We start from the raw sequence: 23,125 nt of genomic DNA, 5'->3' as shown, positions 1-23,125 counted from the left end.
GGAATAACTCAGGTTTCAATGGGTGGCTTCTGTGGAATTTGAAAATGCGTATTCCTCTCATAGTATTTCTCTATATTTGGGAAATTTCTTAAATCTCTGTAACGCAAACTACAAATAACAAAAAGCTCAAGCTAATTTCCTTGGCTAGGAGAGAACCCGTAAGTGCAACTTCTGATGCTTAGCTGGGAAGACATGCTCCTGCCCAGCCTGGGGTGGGGCTGAGATTCCCGGGGTCTCCAGTGGCGTGGGTGTGAAAGTGTAGCTTACCGAAAGAGACTGTGGGCTCGAAAAGGTTGGGGAACTCCACTCCATGCTGTTGTTCAGGTCTTTGACGGATGAGTTGGCAGATGTGTCCCCAAAACATGAGGAAAGTCACATTTAGTTCTTTGCCCATTTCCTGCAAGAAATGTCCTTACCTTTTCTAGCTATTTGTGCTGCCAATTTTATTGTTAGACAAAGTTAGAAAGAAAGTTTTCAATGTGGACTAAGTCATCACCCCTTTTGCTAACCGTGTGGTGTAAATCCTTTGTGGATTATAAATCCGTGTCCTCTCTTTTCTGGAGATTATACAGAGACTAGCACTCATCCGTTCCGGGTGGGTTGGACGTGGGACTGAACCATTCGGGTGACCCTCACTCATTCTCTTTCATTCAGTAAAGACTTAGTGAGTACTGTCTATGAGTTAGTCACCGTGGGTACTCATTTAGAGAGGAGGAAGCAGACTGTAAATAAGTAAATACAGATAAATACGAAAGTACACATTATGGAAACTTCTCTAAAAGATTCAGGTGATTTCTAGTTCAAAAAGTCTTTGACTTGGAGATAACGCTTTTGTGTCCCATTGAGCATGTGGAGACTGTTTTCTCCCTATTATGATCTTTGAGGTTGATCTGACCCTTGGCTCAGAGACCAAACCCCTTCTCCTCTGCTCAGATGGCTCATCCACTCACCGCCACACCTAAGACACTGAGGACCTGTCAGCCCGTATATTGAAGAGCATTGCGGAAAGCCATGAATGTCGGGGTTGGGAGGATGGTGGAAGATGCTGTCATAGCAAGCAAGATTTTTTCCAACATAGAATGTGTTTATTCATATACATGCCCCTTGAAGAAAGATGAAAGACTGGGCGTGGGTTTCTTTTAAATAGCCAAGTAAGGCTGTTTCAGAGATGGAAATTGCCAAACTTCTCACTGATTTGGTGTTTTGACTTTCCAGGGTACCCAGAAAATATGCCTTCCTTACAGTCCCACAAAAACGCTCTCGGTGAAGTCCATCTTAAGGTGAGTATAATGAATAGAAACCCAACGCCAGGAGCCTTTATCAAGGTTTTTTCTCGTATGGTCAGTCTCCTGTTAGCTTTCCACTTTTTGAGCCTTGGCTGTGTACCAGACATTTTGCTAAGCACTCGACATGCATCACCTCATGTGATCTCCATGGCAACCCTATAGGGCAGGTACTGTTCTCACCCCTGTTTTATAGATGAGGAAACGGAGGCTCAGGGAGAGAAGGCCAAGATCACACAGTGTGTGGTGGGACTGAGGCCTGAGTCGAGGTCCTGCTGATCCTGAGCATCGCTGTTAAGCATACTGCATGAGTTGCCTGCTTCTTTTTTCTTCCACGCATGCAGATACTTTGGTTTTGTAAAGAAAATCAAGAAATATTTTTCTGCTTTGAAATAGAAACTCATATGTCAGCAAATGCTTCTCAGAGAAGAATGTGCTTATTTGTCACAAACAGAAATTTCAGTGAATGGGACATCTAGCTGCTCCACAGTCAGCTGCCTCTCCTGCCCCGACCTTGCCACCTCCCTCTCATATCTCTCCTCTCCCATATTGGGTGGCAGCCTCCCCTAGGGAATGTCACCACTCAGGTAGGGCCTGTCACTTTGTCACCAGCTGAGACGTTACGTCATAGTAATAGTAACTTCTGTTTGTCAGGCAGAGCTAAATGCTTTACAAGCATTCTCCTAATAAGTCTTTAAACCAGCTCTACAAAGTAGCTCTATAATTACCTCCACTCCACATATGAGGAATCGGAGCCTCAGAGAAGTGAAAGGATTTGACAGAGGTCTCACAGCTGGTAAACCGGAGAGGCAGGAGCCAAACCTAGGGTCATGCGACTCCAGGGCTCAGGCTATTCACCACGACTGCCATATCGTGTGACTGCGACGGCTCCCTCCAGCGCCCCGTGGTTTTCTCTCTGGTCATCTGTAACCAGGTGGTGGTAGGAGATGGTGTTTTCATTGTTCCCAGCCACAACTCATACTTGCCAAGATGTCTCTTAGAGTGACAAGCCTGACTGCTAGCGATTGCATCAGGGTGCTGAGACTAAGAAGTAGAAACTATTATATCTCACTTTCAAGCTCGATTTGGTCTTTCAATTGTAGACCTCCCCCTCTCTGCTCTAGGCCTTCTGACTTTTCTTCTGAGCAGTCTGAAGGCCAAGTTCAGAAAGCATCAGTGAATAGCTTAATTTTTTTTTGTTTTTTGGGGGTTTTATTTTGAGGAAGATTAGCCCTGAGCTAACTACTGCCAGTCCTCCTCTTGTTTGCTGAGGAAACCTGGCCCTGAGCTAACATCCGTGCCCATCTTCCTCTACTTTATATGTGGGACGCCTGCCACAGCATGGCTTGCCAAGTGGTGCCATGTCCGCACCCTGGATTTGAACCGGCAGCCGCCGAAGCGGAACATGTGCACTTAACAGCTGCGCCACTGGGCCGGCCCAAGAGCTTAACATTTTTGTTGAGCACAGAAATATCTCGCTGCTGCTAAATCTTAACTTGCTTTTTTTTTAGATTTTATTATTCCTTTTTCTCCCAAAGCCCCCCAGTACATAGTTGTGGGTCCTTCTAGTTGTGGCATGTGGGATGCCGCCTCAGCGTGCCTTGATGAGCAGTGCTATGTCCACGCCCAGCATCCGAACTGGCAAAACCCTGGGCTGCCGAAGCAGAACGCACGAATTTAACCACCCGGCCACGGGGCCGGCCCCCTCTTAACTTGCTTTGAGAGTAATACTTCGAATTACACTGGCTTAAGATTTCTGCAAATCTTTTTCTTTTCCTAAAGAAGTTACTCCAGCTCCTTTCTTCTTTATATTTAAAGCTTCAGGGATTTCATTTAGTTATAATTTCATTTAGTTAAATGAATAGGGCCTTCATTTTTCAGCTCACTACTCATAGCCAGAGCAAGTTTCAGCAAGAAGATATTTTTAAAGATATGGAAGATTAAAACTTCTACAGTTGCTGCCAATAGAAGAAAAGATTTTATCTTCATTTGTTACAGCTGTGAACTTGAAAACTTAAAAGGAAATTAAAATATAAAAACAATGGAGTCAGATGAGCCTGAGGTCAAATCTTGGCTCTCCTGCCTAACAGCTTTGTTATCCTGGACTCATTCTTTAACTTCTGAGCCTCTATTTCCTAATCTTTAAAGTAAGGATAAAATAGTACTCGCCTCCTAGAGACTAAATGAGCTAATCGATGTAAAGCCTTTAACAGAGTGCCTGGCATTTGGTAAGTGCTCTGTAAATATTACCTATTATTTTTCTCTTTCACTTACAAATATGAGAATCTTTACTGAAAAGAGTCTTAGAGATCATCTAGTTTCATTTCCTTGTTTTACCTCTAGAGGAGCTTAGGCTCAAGGACGTTAACGCTGGTTGTCCAAAGTAAAACATAAAAGAACAATCTTGTTAAGGACGGCCTTTTGCCCTAAGTGGCAGAGGAATTGCCAAAGAAAGAAAGTCAGGTGATCTTACTTACATTTCATTTTGTCACTGATTGCTTTGTAAATGTCAATGAATCACTTTTTTAGTAAATAAAAATAGAAATCATGAAGGTTAGTCAAGGTTGCCTGAAACAGATGCTCTGGATTCCTCCCTTCCTCTCTTATTCTCTGTGTCATTAGGGGATAGTGAGGTGAGAGGGATACAGCGTGGTGTTCGGTTACTCTCGTATAGTCATTCATTGATCATGCCTTGGTGGTTTGTATTTCCTGTGGGCCAGGCCCTTCAGGGAATCCAGCGATGATTTTCTAGGAGATATTATTTAGCCTCTCTGAAGAACGTACACTTGTTCCACATTGTTTAAGTTTCTACCACACTGTGGCTCATTTTGTCCATTCTATTTCAGTGCCATGAATCTGGACAAATTTGAGAAAGGCCCCAGGGAAATTTTTCATCCTGAGATACAAAAGGTAACAGAGAATTGTATGCTTCGTAATTGTGTAAGTTTGATCACAGTGATTGATTAGAACTGACGGGTCCTCAGGGATTCTTAGCCGAGGGTACCAACTAGAATCACCTGTGGGCCTTCGGAAATGTCCTCGTGGAGACCCTCACACCCGAGACCCTGATATGCTGGGTCTAAGGTAGAGGCTAGCGATCTGTATTTTTCAGAAGTTCTGTGGGTGATTCTGAGGCATAGCCGCACTGAGGCCCGCTGGACTATGTGGTCCTCGATCCCGGAACCTAAAGGGTGCATGTTCAGAAGGATCTTATTGCCTTAAAAGTTAGTGATGTAGAATTGTGTGGAATGTAAGGTTTGGGGTTTTTTAAATTAATAAAATACAAACTGTGCTTATTGAGCTCTAACTCGTGTAGAACACTGTGCTGGGTACTGTGGAGGATAGAAGGTGCCCAGAAAGCCATCCTGTTTTCTTAGGACTTGCTCTTAAGGGGAAACGGTCTGCCCTGGAAGAAAAAAAGTTTCGAGTCATAATCTAGGGAATGATCCATCAGAAAAATGTCAACCAAAGTTTTGTCTTGCACTTTCAATCAATTTAGCTTTGAAATTCTCCCCTTGAAACTGCTAAACGCAGCCGTCACTAGTCGCGTGCCAGTTCTGTGTCAAAGCTGAGCTTCCAGGAGAGGGGAATGCCAGGGCCGGGTGACAAGGACGAGCTGGAGAGGCAGGCTGGGATTCTATCCAGGAGGCGGCAGGGAGCCAGTAGTCTCTAAGCAGAGGAGCATCATGCTTAAATCTGCTCTTTAGGGAAATAACTCAGACACGTGAGGAGGACACATGGGAGGGTACCTTTGCTCGCATACCTTTAAAATACAGTTAGCTTTTAAAATGAAGTCATTGGCTCTCAACTTAGCTTACCCCGAATATGTGTACCTGTGAATTCCCCATATCTTTGGTTTTAATTTAATTTTTAAAATAGCGTTTGTACCCTAACTCAACCCCAGAAGGAACTAAGGCAAAAATGAGTGTAAGTTAAACTTTCAGCCATGCTATGCTTAAAAGTAATTCTTTCTTTCTTTCTTTCTTTTTATTGGGGTAACATTGGTTTATAAATTTCAGGTATACATCGTTATTTTTGTATCTCTGTGTAGACCGCATCATGTTCACCACCCAAAGTCAAGTTACCATCCATCACCATATGCACACGCCCTGTCACTCCTTTCGTCGTCCTCCTCCCTCTCTCTTGCCCTTCTGGTAACCACCAGTCTAATCTCTGTATTTAGGTGTTTGTTGTTGTTTTTATCTTCTACTTATGAGTGAGATCATATGGTATTTGACTTTCTCCCTCTGACTTATTTCACTTAGCATAATACCCTCAAGGTCCATCCATGTTGTCACAAATGGCACGATTTCATCTTTTTTATAGCTTAAGAGTATTCCATTTTGTACATATACCACATCTTCTTTATCCATGCATCCTTTGATGGGCAACTTAGGTTGTTTCCAAGTCTTGGCTATTGTGAATAATGCTGCAGTGAACATAAGGGTGCATATATCTTTATGTATTCGTGTTTTCGTGTTCTTTGGATAAATACCTAGAAGTGGAATAGCTGGATCATATGGTAGTTCGATTCTTAATTTTTTTTAGGAATCTGCATAATATTTTCCATATTGGCTTAAAATGGAAACTGGTGACTGCACCAGTTTGCACTCCCACCAGCAGTGTATGAGGGTTCCCTTTTCTCCACATCCTCTCCAACACTTCTTGTTTCTTGTCTTGGTAATTATAGCCATTCTGATGGGTGTGAGGTGATATCTCACTGTAGTTTCGATTTGCATTTCCCTAATAATTTGTGATGTTGAACTTCTTTTCATGTGCCTGTTGGCCATCTGTATATCTTCTTTGGAAAAATGTTTGTTCAGATTTTTTGCACATTTTCTAATTGGATTATTTGTTTCTTTGTTGTTGAAATGTATGAGTTCTTTGTATATTTTGGATATTAACCCCTTATCAGATAATATGGTTTGTAAATATCTTCTCCCAGTTGTAGGTTGTCTTTTCGTTTTGTTGGTGGTTTCCTTTGCTGTGCAGAAGCTTTTTAGTTTGGTGTAGTCCCATTTGTTTATTTTTTCTTTTGTTTCCCTTGCCTAGTGAGACATAGTATTTGAAAAGATGCTGCTAAGACCGATGTCGAAGAGTGTACTGCCTATATTTTCTTCTAGGACTTTCATGGTTTCAGGTCTTAAATTCAAGTCTTTAATCTATTTTGAGTTAATTTTTATGTATGGTGTAAGATAATGGTCTCCTTTCATTCTTTTGCGCGTGGCTGTCCAGTTTTCCCAACACCATTTATTGAAGACTTTCCTTTCTCCATCGTATGCTCTTGGCTGTCCAAAAGTGATTCTTTATAGCAAATTTTAAAACAAGTTTGAATTATAAATATGCCAGTACCAGTGTGTCTTTATTACTTCACTTGTGCAGATTCTCATTCTTAATCCTGTCCTTCTTGGAGCCTGGATGTGATCCCCAGACACTGGGGGCCAAAACCCACAGCGCCCACTCTGACGCTTCTTTCTGCATCTTCCTGCCAAACAGATTCCCTCAGCAGACTTTGTCTGCTGTCTTCCCCATCTGCTGTCTCTCTTCCACAAAATAAGAAGACAAGAGAACAGACTAGAGCAACCTTCTGCCTATTTATGTCATGCCTCCGTGCCTGTGTTTTACCAAACAAAAGACACTTTCACGCCTTCCCTGTTTGTGTTTTGACTTTTTTCCCCTTAACAAGGAACAATTCACAAGCTTTCCCTCTGTCCTCTGTGTGTGTGCACGTGAGTGTGTAACTTAGCACGAGTTTCAGTGCTGTCATCAGGCTTCTGTGGGTTTCCCTGAAGAAGGCTCGAGCAACAGGCTTTAGGTGTAGGAGGAAGAGCGCTTACAAATCATTGGAGCCAAAAAGTCAACAGGAAATAAGCCATTGGCATTGTAAAGAAGGCATCTTCCACCAAGCGGGAAGGTGGCTGATGCTATTTAAAAACGTTATCCGTCTGTTTCTGGCTGCTATACTGTAATAACATTTTTCTTAGCCAAAATCTTGCCAGCAGCCATGTGTGATAATCTAGCTTTAAATGGATAGAGAAACCTAGGTGTCCATGCGTTTCTTCCCACTGCCATACGTCATCTTTGTTTATAGACAGCTGTGGTATAACATGACTTTCCTAAATGACCAGGTATTTTATAAAAACCTGCAGAGCTAAATTTGAATTTTTTAAGCACTTCTAGGGGAAAAAAAAGTGTTGTAAACTTTGGTAAACTGAAGCTTGGCTTTCACAGAAAATCAAAATAAAATGATCATCGTTAACGATAGACATAACTCTTCGAACTTTATTTGACAGGACTTGCTGGTTCTTGAAGAGCAAGAGGTAAGTGGTTTTCTGAGCTGTCTGTTCCCGCTCTGCCCCGCCTCCATGTTGACCAATGTGCTTCTCCCTTCACCGTGAACACGACCTTTTCTTTCCATCAAACCTCCACATGCATTTGCACAGTGTGAGTCTCTTATCACTGAAAGACTTTACTGACATATTTTTTCGAGGTATATTTCAGAATTTTCTATGCAGCTACCTATAAAGATATAAAAACAATCAAGCTACTTAAATCTGCTTGGAAATATTCAAATTGTAACCTCGCGATCAGGGTGAGTAATGAGGTTTTAATGATCGTTAAATTAAAGATAGGGTGTTTGTGCTTTATAAGCACACTCGATTTACAGATTACCCTGTTTCATGTTTCCATTGTTGCCCCACTTTAAAAAAATATATTGGGTTTTCTAAGTACATAATGAATATAACAAAATATCCCAAGTATTATCAATAGGCCATTGAGTAAATAAATTATAGTTTGTGCCTACTGTTCCTCTCAGTAAATGGCAATATCATTCCTCCAGTCGCTCAGGCCAGACATGGAAAATCCTTAACACCTCTCTTTCTCTCACGCCCCATATTTAATCCATCAGTACATCCTGTTGACACTTCTTCAGAATACATCCCTAATTCAAACATTTCTCAACGCTTCTACCATGACCGCTCTCATCCATTGACACCACCCCCATCATCTGTGGGGACCACATTGGACTGTGCGGTGTCTTCACCTCTTCTCCCTGCTTTCACTCTGGCCCTCTGCTCTCTCCCTCTCCAGCTCCTCCTCCACACTAACCACACTGACTTCCTTATCCTTCCACCTCCCCGAGAAGAGCCTACTGTTCCCCCTGCCCGGATGCTCTTCCGCAGATGTCCCCATGGGCCACACCCTTGCTTGATTAGGATCCCTGCGCAGAGAGGCCTTCCCCTGTCACGCTGCCCAAAATAGCACACTCTGCCCTTCCATGCTCTTTGTTTTTCTTCTTAATGAGTGTATTTTCATTTATTTATTTGTCATCCGTTGCCCCCACTAGACTATAAGCACCATAAGAGCAGGGACTTATTTTTGTTCACTGCTACATCCCCAGATCCTAGAACAGTGCAGCTAGAGGACGCGGAGTCAATATTTGTTGGTTAAGTGAATTAGGTATTGACTGACTGAATTATGAAATACTATGATGCCATTAAAAAGAATAAGGTAGACCTTTATTTACTGGCATAGAAAGATTTCCACGACATAGTATTTACTGAAAAAAAACAATTCACAGGGCAGGCAATACTTAGAGTAGAATCCAAGTGGTTTTTATAAACAAAGATTTATATGTATATTCATTCATTCCTTCATTCATTCACTCAACAAATATTTATTGAGCTCCTACCATGTGTGTACCATGTACTGTTTGAGGCATTGGGCATATATTGATGAACAAGACAAGGTCCCTTCTTCACGGAGCGTCCAATCTGGTGGGATAAGACAAACTAAACAAGTAAACAAACAGACATAGACATGGTAATATCGATCGTCCCAAGAGCTGTGAAGGAAGTAAAACAAGGTGGGTGATATGGATAGGGGGTAGAATTTCTACATTGAACAAAGAGGAAAGGATTCTCTGAGGCAACGACATCTCAGCTGACTCTCAACATATCGATGTAAGTGCAAAGAAGTGGGCTGGAAGGATGCACCCCAGATTGTTGGCAGGGTGACTTTGGAAGGAGAGTGAAATGTAGTGTGGGACGAGGCAGAGAGCGGGCAGAGGGAGACAGCTACTTCTTTATTTATGTATTATCCGTGTATGAATCATGCTCGTTGCTAAAGAACTCATGAACTCCATGTGTAATTTGTAGAAGGCAAAAAACAAAAGTAATACACATTTCTGGCAAACATTTGAAAAATACAGAAATGCACAAAAGATAAAAGGAAAATATCACCTACAATCACAGAGAAAACTAGTATTGGTATAGTATCACATTTGGGTATATATGTTTGGTGTATTTTATATAAAATTAGGATTATGCTATATACAGTTTTTATGTCTCAAAATTACTCATTAATTCACAGATATTTATTGAGCACCCACTGCGTGCATGCACGTGCCTGTTGGGACAAACAAATACAGAAATTTATACATGGAGAAGGTGAAAGCTCCCCCTGCTTTGCCACTTCCACCCTCCCTCGAAGAACCCCTGTTCGCTGTTGGGTATACATCCTCTCATACTTTTTTTGGATCGCCCAAATTTTAAAAAAATAAGTGGCTGATCTCTTTATTTCTCAATTTTATTTCCTTACTAAGGGGATATTTGCTCGAAGCCACAAGAGCATTCGTTACAGTGTATTTGAGGAGGTGTGAGCAACGGTCACCATCTTTCAGAGCTTCCCTGAGAGCTGTGTGGCCAAGGCGCTCCTGTTTAATCTGCCACCTCCTCAGCTAGGAGCATTTATCCCAACTCTGCCCTATTATGGTGATAAACTGTCAGCTGCAAAAAATGGGCAGGAAGAAAGTTAATAGACAACACTAGTGATGTTCCTGAAAGGTTAGCTATTTGGTTAAGTGTTGTTGGTGTCCTGAAAGCATGTTTTGTTTGTCTACTGCATAAAGAGGCACCCCCAGGGGAGAACGTGGCTTCCTAAGCTGTAATACACATGGAGAGGATGAGAGATATGAAGGAATATATGAAACATAGACATATGGAGGCATTGCCTAAACAAAAGTAACAAGGAACCAGGGGTGTCCAGTTTTGAATCAGGCCATCATTTCTTTCTTTCTTTTTCTTTTTTTGCTGAGGAAGATTTGCTCTGAGCTAACATCTGTTGTCAACCTTCCTCTTTTTGTATGTGAGCTGCCACCACAGCATGTCTACTGATGGATGAGCGGTGTAGGTCTGCACCTGGGACCCTAGGCTGCCAAAGCGGAGCACGCCGAACTTAACCAGTAGCCTACCAGGGCTGGCCGCAGGCCATGGTTTCTTGATTTCAAAAGATTCTTCTGGAATCACAGAGACTTTAGTTTCTCCTCCTGCTTCACTTTCCTCAAAAGAAATATAATTGCTAGCATACTATTAATTCCCAAGAAAGTAACTACACATTGATTTATAATCATACTGACTTTTGTCTCATAAAACTTAGAACTTAAAAATTAAAAGTCCCATACAGGTAGGAATTACAAATATGACGTATCTCTTTAGTGAGTGTCTGAGCAGGACTTAAGTCCCAGGAAGACCAGTGTGCATGGATTCGCTCCACCAGTCGCCTCCCTCCGGGGGCCCGGATCTGGTCTTAGGACCTTGAGAGCTCCCTCTCATCCCCCAGGATCCAGTGCTGCAAGCAGCAACCAGCCTCATGAAGGACTAACACTGCTAGGTTGAGTGGTTTGTTAAAACTGATCTGTGATAGTTAAGTTAAACTACCCGAATTAAACTATCCCCTCCTAAAACGGCCCTCCTAAAAACTGTCTCCTCCAAAAATGTAATCCATTATGTTCAGTGATACCTTGATTTCTAGAGATGGGTGAAAACTCTGTGTTAGTCACTGGGGTCATTTGGGAAGCCCAAGAAACAAAACTACCTAAATGAGTCCTCTAAATAATTTCAAGTACTTAACAAGGCCTTGCAACACCAGTCTTTCTGGAGTCTCCTTCTGAAGCGAGAGGGGTCCTCAGCAAGGGTTCTGGTAGCATGGTGCCAGTCACAGATAAAAGCTTTTAAAAGCTTTGGGGAATGATCAAGCCCCATTTCTGCTTGTGGCTCTCAGCTTCACTCCTGAGGAGACTATGCCATGGTATTGGCAAGAGCGCTGGATCAAAAGTCAGGAGACCCGACTGCCAGCTCCACTCCTCACATTCACTTAGTAGGAGCCTTGGGCAAGTCTCGCCCTCCCTGGGCTTCAGTTGTCCTGTCTGTAAAATGAAAGTGTGGATTCAGTGGACCACAGGGTCCCTTCTGGTTCTAACAGGCTGTTAGTTCATGGCTTATCGCTCCGCTCATTGACCCAGTCCTTCTGCCCTTAGCTTGCTAGCTGTCTGCTCAGCTGGACCTGATCCTGGGCTCCTGACAGTCTGCTGGTTTGTTCTCTAGCCCAGTGGTTCTCAACGTGGGGCCCTGGACCAGCAGCATCAGCATCACTTGGGAACTTGTCAGAAATCCAAATTCTTGGGCTCTCACCGGGAGCTACTGAATTGGAAAGTCTGGGAGTGGAGCCCAGCATTCTTAAAGAAGCCTTCCAGGTGATTCTGATGCCTGGTTAAGTTTGAGAACCACTGCTTTAGTCTCTGCACTATTACTCCAAGAGGGTCATGTGTCAGACCCCAAGCTACTGTAGGTGCTTGTCAAGGGGCCGCTAAGAACGGAAGAGGTGCTGGGGTCTTGGAGATATGTGATTGCTGTCATCATTTCCAAAGTGGAGAAAGAAAGGTTACAAACCATAGAACCCTAAAGTGAACAGAGATCCCTGACAAAATTCTAAGAAACTTACCAAAAAACTGGTTTGGGAAGAAGATTTAATCATTTGAAAGCCACTCGTGAAAAATAAGTTGTATCTGACCAGTTTTGTTTCTTTTCTCGTTTATTATGCACACAACCATTTACGCCGTGAATATTTATTAATCCTGTCCACGTACCCAGCACTGTGGTGGGCACTGGAGAGTCAATGGAAAGCAAGACATAGATGATCCTTTTTTCATGGGACTCATGTTCTAACGGTAGAAACAGACAGATAGACAAGTTCAACAAAAGAATTGCAGAGTGTAAATAGCACTCTGAAGACAATAAACAAGATGCTATGATGGATAATAACAGTGGGGAGGCTGACTTTATACTGGGAGATCAGGAAAGACCTCTCTAGAAATTGACATGTGAGCAGAGACATGCATGATGGGAAAGAGCCAGCCATAGAAAGAGCCGTGGAAGAGGTCCAGGCGGAGGGACCAGCTTGGGAGTGTCCCCTGTCTTCCTCACTCTACATAGAAAACCTCTGTTAGTGATGGGTGTGCATCTATCTCGTGGCTATGCTGGGGTCAGAAAAATGTGCACAAGCACAGCCTTAGACTCTTGGGTTTTCAGAGTCTTAATTCTCCCAGATCCAGCTGTCCTGAATCCTGGCATTCTGCCTTGCCCTTCCACCTCTGACCCATTGGCCAATGCTTTAAACACTTTGTTCCTTGTCTACCCCTTAATTGACCAAGAATTCCCCCATCTGGGTCAAACAGCCTGTCAAAGGTTGATTCTCTTCCAACCTCAAACCTTTTTTTATTATTAAATACTTCAGGCATACAAAAAAAGTGTAGAGAATAATATAATGAAGACCTACAAACCCTCTACCCAGCTTTGAAAAAAATATATTAAAAATGCAGCTGAGCTCCCTTATCCCATGCCTCTCTCTCCCTTGCGTGTGTGGGCTGTTCCCTTGAATTTGGTATTTATCATTCCCACAGGATCAGATTTTAATCCAGTGTTGAGGATAGTAGATGGAACATTTGTACTAGCTACTTCTTAATTGCCTTTTTTCCCCTCACGTCTATTTTGTGACTTCTTGAGCTTAAATATCTTTAGGAATTGGGGGAAATGAGCTTTTACAATAAATTGCCTACAGTTTCCATTTCTGTTTTTAAAAGAGTCCATAAGATATCAGCCTAAGATTGTTGTGTTCAGCTTTGAATTACGCTGAGCTCTCCTTTGTGCTCTGGGGTCTGGACTGCTGCTGAGGGATTGATCAGAAGATGGTGCCAGTCCTGTGGGTTCCTGTGGGCTATTTATTTTGAGCACTGTTTTGCTGCAGAATGGAGCTGGCATCCTGCAGACACCATTAGTAATGAAATTACAAATAAGTTAACTCATATAAAAGCATAGTCTCATCTGTAAGCTATGAAAATCTATAAAAGGAAAGGAATGATTGTTGTTAATATTGGTCAAAATTGAGATGGAGAGGAGGAAGTAATCCCCCAAGTATCCATTCTGGTCACTCTGCTTTTCTTGCGTCGTGAACAGCGTGCCTCATAACGGATGACGCATGCTTTGATGATAAAGTGAAATTCAACACCTTCTGTTGTCTTGTTGTAAGGGCTCTGTGAATTTCAAGTTTGGGGTTCTTTTTGCCAAAGACGGGCAGCTCACTGACGATGAGATGTTCAGCAATGGTGAGTTCTCCTCCTCTTTTCTGCTAACAGAAACCCTGTTCTGCCTTGCTGCCATTTTAACAATCCAAACTGAACTTGCCTATTGAGTTGGAGTCTTTAATACAAGGAAACAGCCAGTAGTTTTACGAAATTTTAGGGTGAATTTTGTAGGGCAGTTGTTGCCCACTTTCATTCATTTATTCACATGACAGATATTTATTGGTCACCCATTGTGGACCAGGCGCTGGCCCCAGAGACGCAGCCTAACTGGATGACTACATGGGGTTTGGAGAATTTGGTCTGCATAGTCTCAGTAGCAGTGGGAGATTTTTCTCCATGATTTTTATGGTTGGGAGAATTATAAAAGGGTGCCATTTTCCTGTTATTTAGCACTTTTCATGTGAAATACCTGATTATTATTAATGAAAGCAGTAATCATGTTTTCATTTTACAATACTGAACACTTGGGATCCCAGTCTGGCAGTGGTAAGGTGGCTTAGCCTGATCCTGTAGTCTTCCTTTCCTTGGATTCCTGGGAATTGTGGACCCTGCTGCGTGGTCTCCGAGAAGAAGGAAATGTGATTTCTCCCTTATGTTTACCTCCTGCACACACCTGCAGAGCCTACTTAATTTTCAAGTGATTTCAGTGCGTAGTTGGAAAATGAGGACTTGTTGATACTCGTGCTTTCTTCATACTTTCCCTCTTCCTACAGAAATCGGAAGTGACGCTTTTCAAAAATTTTTAAATCTCCTGGGTGACACAGTCACTCTCAAGGGCTGGACAGGCTACCGTGGCGGTCTGGACACCAAAAGTAAGCTCGCTTCCTCGTCTATTCTGTTGTAATTTGTACAACTTTTGCTAGTCAGCCTGCTCTTTATTTGAATTTATACCCAAGATGGGGAGGGGGCAGACGAGAGAGGATGAGAGGGAAGTCGATCTTGACACCCAGTCTGACACGGGTCACTGGACACATTTGGCGGCTACACTGAGCTTTGCAAGACCAAATGAGCCCTCCCAGCCCCTGGGTGGTGGCAGGAGTTGTGGTCTGCCCGTAAATGCTTACTATTGAGCACCTCTGTGTACCAGGGCTGTGCTAGGCTCTGGGGATACAGCAATAGACAAATCAACAGGGTCCCTGCCTTTCTAGGAGTTTATAATACAGTGGACAACACAGACATTAAACAGATAATTATCAAATAGTTTAGTGCTAAGTACTTAGAAGAACTAAGAAGAAAAGGTACAGAGTGCCAGAGGACATTTTTGCCTCATCTGTAAGGTTAAAGAAGGCTTCCCGGAGGGAGTGATGAGTAGGAGGAATTTGAGTGTCTTGAGGGGAGGAGAGAATTCCAAGCAGAGAACATCTGTGAAGTCCCTGAGCCAGGAAAGAGCATGTGGTGTTCTAGAAACTAAGAGAATACCTTTATGGCTGGCGGGAGCGGAGGGAGCAGAAGGATGCAGTAAGGACTGGGGAAAGGGGGAGGGGGATTCCAGAGGGAGTTTGAGAGCACATTAATAATTTTGGATTTTATTCTAATGGAATTGGATGTCATCAAAGGGCTTTAAGTAGGAGCGTGATAGGATCAGATTGCACCTTTGAGCAGAACATGCTGGCTGCAGTGTGGAGAATGGTCCATCGGCAGTTAAGAAGAGGGACCAGTTAAGAGGCTGTTGCAACTGTCCAGACAAGAGCTGGTGGTTGCCTTGGCTGGAGAGAGGCTGGGAGGCTGGAAGGGAGAGGAGTAGACTGATGCAAGAGCCGTTTTAGACGTAGAATGGGTAGGCTCTGCCCATGGCTGATTGAACATGGGGGATAAAGGGGAACAAGACGTCACAGAAGACACCTGGGGTTCTGGCCTAAGCAGCTGGGTGGGTGGTGGCCCCAGCAGTGAGACTGGAAACATTTGAGGGGAAGCAGTTTAGGGGAGGGGATCTGAGGGCCAAGGTAGACAAGATCACGAGTTTAGATTTGGAATCACGTGCCATCTTATCATTATATAGCATTTCTAGTTTTTTCCTGTGCTTTTACTTCTGTTATTTTATTTGCTCTCCACAGTCAGTCCTTGAGGTAAGCCAGGCAGGTGATGCAAGGCTCATTTGGCCTAAATTTGAGAGACTTCAAATCCAGGCACCCTTACCCACTGGGAGCCTTATCCCTCCACCAGCCACATCGGCATCATTTCACAGATTCGCAAGGTGGGGAAGTCAGGCAATTTGTGAGAATTGCACCATGAGGAGCTTAACTGGCAGATGCAGGATGAAGTATTTGGTCCCAGTTGTCAGGCCCCAGCTTCACCCCGACAAGCTGTGTATGCACTTGGTGAATCATAGAATGCGTGCAAGTTCATCCTCCCCTTGCCGACTCTCTGTGTCTCTGTAGGGTCCTTTGAGCCCTTGCTATGGCCAGGCGTTCTGCCAAGCATCTTACGAGTAGAATCTTGTTGAGGCTTCCCAACATCTCTAATAGGAGTTAGATACTATTCTTATCTCCATTTTCAAATTAAGACAGAGGCTTCGAGAAAGGTGAGGTAACTCATCAAAAGGAACATAGCTAATGAGAACTTGAACCCACGTCTTCCTCACTCCAAAGCCCGTGCTTTTAACCACCAGACAGTTCTGCCAGTGAGAGTCTTCCTTTTGTTTTATGGACGTACTAGTCATTTGTGTGTCATCTTGTGTTAATTTTGTCCTGTACACCCGCGGTAACTGGAAGGCAAGGAGTTGTAACACATTCTCCTTTTTAGCCCAGGTTTCTCCTGACCTAGTCTACTCCAAGGCAAGGCATGAATCAGACAGCAAGGGGCTTAGCGGGGGAGGAAGGAGTCTCTCCACGTGGGCAGGAGCCTTGCATCAGTTAGAGGATGATCCGTATTGTTGCTTCCACTCAGGTGGATAGTCCAGAACGGTCTTTGGGAATGTACTAACTGTGTACTATATTCCTCCAGTCTGCAAGTAGAGACTGCTTCCTCCTGGTCCCAGAATTCTCTGTGCGCTAAATGCATGTTTGTGTTTTACAGACGATACCACAGGGATCCATTCCGTTTATACTGTATACCAAGGGCACGAGATCATGTTTCATGTCTCCACCATGCTGCCATATTCCAAAGAGAACAAACAGCAGGTACGTGTGAACACAGGCTCTTTGAGAACACACTAAACGCCAAATAGTGACCTGAATGTGGAGAAAGCATCATTAGGATTTCACTGAATCAGAGACTAGATATGTTAATATAGGAGCTGAACTTTAGGCACCAGTTTAGGGATGTTGTCTCCCGTCTGTCTATTTGAACTTTCGACAAGCCTTAGGAAGAACTGATGCTCTCCCCTAAAAGAAAGAAAGGGTCAGAGGCACTAGGGCACCTGTGTGTTTGTGTGTGAACTTGTGTGCGTGTGTGTTTGCGTGTGTGTGAGTTTGGTTTTATAAACTGCTGAGAGACAGTTTTCTCTCTCCGTTGCCTTTTCTCTGTGACTTCTCTCAGTGTGACTTGTGTCTTGTCAGAATAAGACTATCTGGGAATAAAATGAGTGGGTCTTGAGTAATAGCGGGCAGGTGTTTTTCAGGTTAATGCAGGAGATTAACGCTGAGTGTCTGCGTGGGCTGTGCCATGTTGGGAAAAAAAACTAGCTGAGGCACTCCTCACCCAGCCCAGAGATTGGCCATTTTCAGGAGAAAAATTTCCAATTTCTTGGAATTTAGATATAACAGCGACACATGCTGCTGGATTTTGAAGGATTGGGGAGTTCATTGTAACTTTTTGTTACATTCTTATCCCTTTGTTCCACATTGAAGGCATCTGTATGAATAAATATCACAAACATAAATGGACAGTTGGGGGCCGGCCCGGTGGCACAGCAGTTAAGTTCGCATGTTCTGCTTTGGTGGCCCGGGGTTCGCTGGTTCGGGTCCCGGGTGCGGACCTGTGTATTGCTTCACAAGCCATGCTGTGGCAGGCATCCTACGCATAAAAAGTAGAGAAATACTGGCACGGATGTTAGCTCAGGGCCAGTCTTCCTCAGCAAAAAGAGGAGGATTGGCAGCATATGTTAACTCAGGGCTAATCTTCCTCTAAATAAATAAATGGACAGTTCTTCAACAAGGATTTGTGAGAAATATGAACCCAAGAGGATATGTGATAGGGCTAAAAAAGCTTTTTTCTGAGCACTTTGAATTCTTGTTTCAATAAGACTTCAGTAAGGGGGAAAGACACAAAGCAGATCATTAGGCTAAAATGTGGTGCGACAGTCATGGGATAGAAAGGTGCTTTGAGGACATGCAGGGAGAGGCAGGAAGAGCTAGTTCTGTTTGATGGTTTGGGGCCCGCACAAAGAGCTGGCGGACTGTCTTGCAGGCAGTGGAGACCCCCTGGAGGTTTTCAGCTTGTTGTGATTTTAGACAGCTGACTGTGGGAGAGGACAGGTAGAAGCAGGACGTGCCTGGGCCCAGGAAAACTGCTGAAGCGGCTGTGAGTAACTTTCTGCAAGGCTTCTTCTTTATGTGGTTGAGGATACCTGTATTATTGCCACCAGGCTCCACCTCTCAGGAGCTGAAGCTCTAGGGTCTGGGGGTCACATGGAGAAGGGAGACCACACTGGCCTTCCCAGGCACCGTGAATTGCATTGACCTCTTGCATCTCAACAATACCAAGAAACTTCTAGTGAAATATTTTATAATCCTCCTCCTTCCCCAACTCCACACTTTTCATCCCTGTACTTTCACCAAAATTGCCATGTCCTATGCCAGGTAGGCCTCTGCCCAACTCATAAGGCTTTAACTTTATCTTTTTGAGAGGGCTCTTAGCCTATTAAGATGTAGCAGCACTCACCAGGAGCACTGAAATGTTCCCACACGGACCCTGGTGTTCTCAACATCGTGGCTGGCTCCACGGGTAGTGCTTGGCACCTCCACTTGCCACTTGCCCAGCATCAGCAGATAGGAAGAAAATCACAATGATAAACTTGTCTCTGTTACCAGGGAGATACTGCAGGTGGGAAGAGAGACAAATGCAGAATGATAGCGACCTTAGCAGTGCCTCACATGGGAGAACAGAGAAGGACCGCTAACTGGGAACCTCTCTCTACCTGTCTTGGTCTCTTGGGGGCCTAAGGTAACAGTCAAAAAGTCAGACCAGCCAGGCTCATAAAATCTTGGTGGCTTTTTAACTTCCTTACATCTAGAACACTAGTGAAACAGTCCGAGCCACATCTCAAATTTGATTGAAAGAAACACGTTTTCACAAAGCTATTGTAGGTTCTGGTATTACAATAATTTCTTCCATCTGTCTCCTCCCTCTGTCACCATACCCAACCATAACGGGGGAAGGAGAGGTGTCGAAGTTTGCCTCTCTGGGACCTCACCTTCTTCCTAACATCCCCTGGTGTCCAGCACCACTGACGTCGTCTAGTCTCCCAGCACTGCAGACCCGACAGCAGCATCTGGTACCGGATGAAAGCATGAGCTCTGTGATCAGCCAGGTCTGGGCCAAATCCCAGCTCTGCCGTGTAGCTAGCTCTGTGCTCTTGGGCACACTGTGTCCGTTGCCATGCCCCAGGGCTCGGTTCTCGGTCCTCTTCTCTTTCTACACTCATTCACTCCCTTGATGATCTCATCCAGTCTTGTGGCTTTAAATAGCTTTTATATGCCAGTGACACCCAAATTTACGTCTCCAGCCAGACCTTTCTCCGGAACTCCAGACTCAGGTGTGCAACCTTCTCAACTCCTCCACTCGGCTAGACGTCTCAAACCTGCTATGTCCCAAACTAAACTCTGACTCTCTTCCAAACCTGTTCCTCCTGTACTCTTTCTTATCCCAGTTGATGGCTATTCTGTTCTTCTAGTTTCTAGGGCAAAATAACCTGGGAGTCATTCTCAACTCCTCTCTTTTTGTCTTATCCCATTTTCAATTTGTCAGGAAATCCTCTTGGCTCTACCTCCAAATTATATCTAAAATCTGACCACTTCTCACACTTCTGTTACTACCCTGCTCCGAGCCACCGTCATCACCTGTTGGATGACTGCAGTAGCTTCCTCTCTGGCCTCCCTGCTTTCACTCTGTCCCCTGATGCTGTTTCTCAATCCATCAGCCACAGTGACTCTTTAAAACACAAGTCAGATCATGTCGCTTCTCTTCGCAAACCGTCCAGGCTCCCACTTCACTCAGAGTCAAAGCCGGAATCCTTACAATGGCCTGCAAGGCCCGGCAGGACCTCTAGTCCTCCTCTCATCTCATCGCCCGCTGCTCTTCTGTTTACTCCCTTCCAGTCACATTGGCTTCCTCTCCTGCTCCTTAGAGTCACCAGATAGTGTCCAACTTCACAGCCTCTGTGTTGCCCTTCCTTCTGCCTAGAACTCTCTTCCACCAGATCCCCACTGGCTGACTGGCTCGCCTCCTTCAGATCGACTCCTTGGAAACTGTGAAACTGACCCTGATGGCTCTATCTGAAGCATCCGCCCCCCACCACCAGTGCCCCCAGCCCCCTGACGCTGTTCTCTTCTTTCCATGGCCCTTACACCTCCTAACAAGTAGTCGTACTGTTGTATTATGCTTCCTGTGTAATTGTGTGCCCCCTGCCAGCGTAAACCCCAAGAGGCAGGGATTTTTGTCTGCTTTGTTCCTGGCACATGGTAGGAGCTCAGTAATTACTTTTTAAAAATATATAAAAGCTTTATTGAGGTACATACTATACAATTCACCCACTTAAGTATGTTCACAAGGTTATTCAGTTGTCGCTACAATCCGTCTTAGAACATTTTATTCCCCCAAAGAGAAACCCCTCTCCCCTTAGCCATCACTCCCCACTCCACCCCTGCCCAGCCCCTGGTAGCTACTAATCTACTTTCTGTGTGTATGGATTTGCCTATTTGGACACTTCACGTCAATGAAATTTTACAATATGTGGGCTTTTGTAACTAGCTTCTTGCACTTAGCGTGTTTTCAGGTTCACCCATGTTGTAGCCTGTGACAGTATTTCATTCCTTTTTATTGCTGAATAATTTTCTATTGTATAGATATATACCACATTTTGTTTGTTCATTCATCAGTTTATGGATCAATAATTATTTATTTTATTGTGGGACAACATAGACAACATAAAATTTACCATTTTAATCACTTTTTTATTTTTATAGTTCTTTTTTTTTTTTTGAGGAAAATTAGCCCTGAGCTAACATCTGCTAAATTACTCCTCTCTTTTGCCAAGGAAGACTGGCCCTGAGCTAACATCCGTGCCCATCTTCCTCTCCTTTATATGTGGGACGCCTACCTCAGCATGGCTTGACGAGCGGTGCCATGTCCGCACCCGGGATCCGAACTGGCCAACCCAGGCTGCTGAAGCGGAACCGGTGCGCCACCGGGCCGGCCCCTTGATCACTTTTAAGTATACAGTTCAGTGGCATTACGTACTTTGGCGCTGTTGTGCAACCATCACCGCCCTCCATCTCTAGACGTTTTGTCTTCCCACACTGAAACTCTGTGCCTCTTAGACAGTAATTCCACCGTTCTCCCTCCCTCAGCCCTTGGCAACTACCGTTCTGCTTTCTGTTCCTGTGAATTTGACTAGATACTTCGTATAAGTGGAGTCATACAACGTTTGCCCTTTGGTGTCTAGCTTGTTTCCCTTAGCACAATGTCCTCGAGGTTCATTAATGTTGCAGTGTGTCAGAATTTTCTTCCTCTTTAAGGCTAAGTGGTATTGCATGGCGTGTTTCTACCACATTTTGTTTATCCATTCACCCGTTGGTGGACATCTGGGTTGTTTCCACCTTTTGACTATTGTGAATAATGCTGCTATGAACATTGGTGTACAAATATCTTCTTGAGTCCCTGTTTTGAATTCTTTGGGGTATATACCCACATATGGAATTGTTGGATCAGATGGTAATTCTATGTTTATTTTTTGAGGAGCCCCCAGACCATTTTCCACGACAGCTGCACCACTTTACATCCTCCCCAGCAATGCACGCGGAGTCCGATTTCTCCAGATCCCCAACAACACTTGTTATTCTCTATTTGTTTTTTTGTGATGGATATCCTGATGAGTGTGAGGTGGGATCTCATTGTGATTTGGATTTGCATTTCCCTAATGGTTAGTGGTACTGAGCATCTTTTCCTGTACTTATTGGCCATTTGTATACCTTCTTTGGAGAAATGTCTATTCAAGTCCTGTGCCCATTGTTTAATGGAGTTATTTGGTTTTTTGTTGTTGAGTTGTAGGAGTTCTTTATGTATTCTGGGTATGACCCCTTATCAGATATATGATTTTCAAATATTTTCTCCCATTCTGCTGGTTACCTTTTCACTCTGTTGATAGTGTCTTCTGATGCACGAAAGTTTAAAATTTTGATGTAGTCCAGTTTATCTATTTTTTCTTTTGTTGGCTATGCTATTAGTGTCATATTCAAGAAATCATTGCCAAAAATAATTTTTTTTTTTTTTTTTTTTTTTGGTGAGGAAGATTCACCCTGAGCTAACATCCATTGCCAATCTTCCTCTTTTTTTTGCTTGAGGAATAGTAGCCCTGAGCTCACATCTGTGCCAGTCTTCCTCTAGTTTGTATGTGGGATGCCTCCACAGCATGGCTGATAAGTGGAGTAGGTCCACGCCTGGGATCCGAACCTGTGAACCCTGGGCCACCAAAGCAGAACATGTGGAACTTTAACCACTTGGCCATGAGGCCAGCCCCAATAATTACTTTTTTAACTGAATTGAATTGAAATTATTAGAACCTCTCTAAACCTTGGTCTCCTCATTTGAAAAATGGAAAAAATATCTCATATGAAACAGACAGGGATCCTGTTCCCCAGGAGCTCACAGTGTGGAATAGGGGACACACAGGGATCCATGGAGAACAGGGACTCCTTCTATTTGGCTGATTAAGCTAAGGTCTGTGACAGGGGTTGGCAAACTATGGCCCATTGGCCAAAGCCAACATGCTGCCTGTTTTGTTAAATAAGTGTTATTGGCACACAGCCACGCCGCCCCACGTATGTGTTGTCTGTAGCTGCTTCTGCACCGCAATGGCAGAGCTGCATGGTTGCGAAGAGACAACATGGTCCACAGAGTTGAACATATTTAATGTATGGCCGTTTACGGAAAAAAATTTGCTGACCACAGGTCTAGGAGATAGTTTTAGAAAGGTCAACTGGGGTCAGACTAGGTAGGGCCATTGTTCTCACCAAATATACGCTTCAGAACTAGCTACGGCATTCATAAAAATAGACGCTTGAGTACCATCCCCAGGGAATGCTGATGCGATGCCTCTTGTTTGGGGACCTTTAATGCCAGCCTAAGGAGATGATGAGAGAAGGTGAACGCGATCAGAGCAGAAAATGGGAGAGAATGAGGCCAGGAGGCTAGCTAGGAGGCTTCCATGGAAGGATGGACAAGAGGGATTGCAGGCCTGATTTGGGGAGGAGCGGAGCAGGTG

The 23,125-nt window shown here is 44.0% G+C and overlaps 1 protein-coding gene across 4 annotated transcripts in view; it reads left to right on the top strand.

Annotated features, from left to right (window-relative positions):
* The window catches only part of GARNL3 (GTPase activating Rap/RanGAP domain like 3), a 148,130-nt gene that overhangs the window by 82,165 nt on the left and 42,840 nt on the right, over positions 1-23,125 (top strand). For all 4 annotated transcript variants that reach the window (XM_070518720.1, XM_044778723.2, XM_044778726.2 and 1 more), the window contains 6 exons: positions 1,216-1,280; positions 4,130-4,193; positions 7,577-7,603; positions 13,650-13,725; positions 14,418-14,516; positions 16,720-16,823. In XM_070518720.1, coding sequence (XP_070374821.1) covers positions 1,216-1,280; positions 4,130-4,193; positions 7,577-7,603; positions 13,650-13,725; positions 14,418-14,516; positions 16,720-16,823 — 435 coding nt within the window. The remainder of the gene's footprint in view (positions 1-1,215; positions 1,281-4,129; positions 4,194-7,576; positions 7,604-13,649; positions 13,726-14,417; positions 14,517-16,719; positions 16,824-23,125) is intronic.

This window comes from Equus asinus, chromosome 10, assembly GCF_041296235.1.
Source record: "Equus asinus isolate D_3611 breed Donkey chromosome 10, EquAss-T2T_v2, whole genome shotgun sequence".
Lineage (NCBI taxonomy): Eukaryota > Metazoa > Chordata > Mammalia > Perissodactyla > Equidae > Equus > Equus asinus.
Note: the sequence above shows the minus strand (reverse complement) of the source record. Positions and strands in the feature narration are given on the sequence as shown.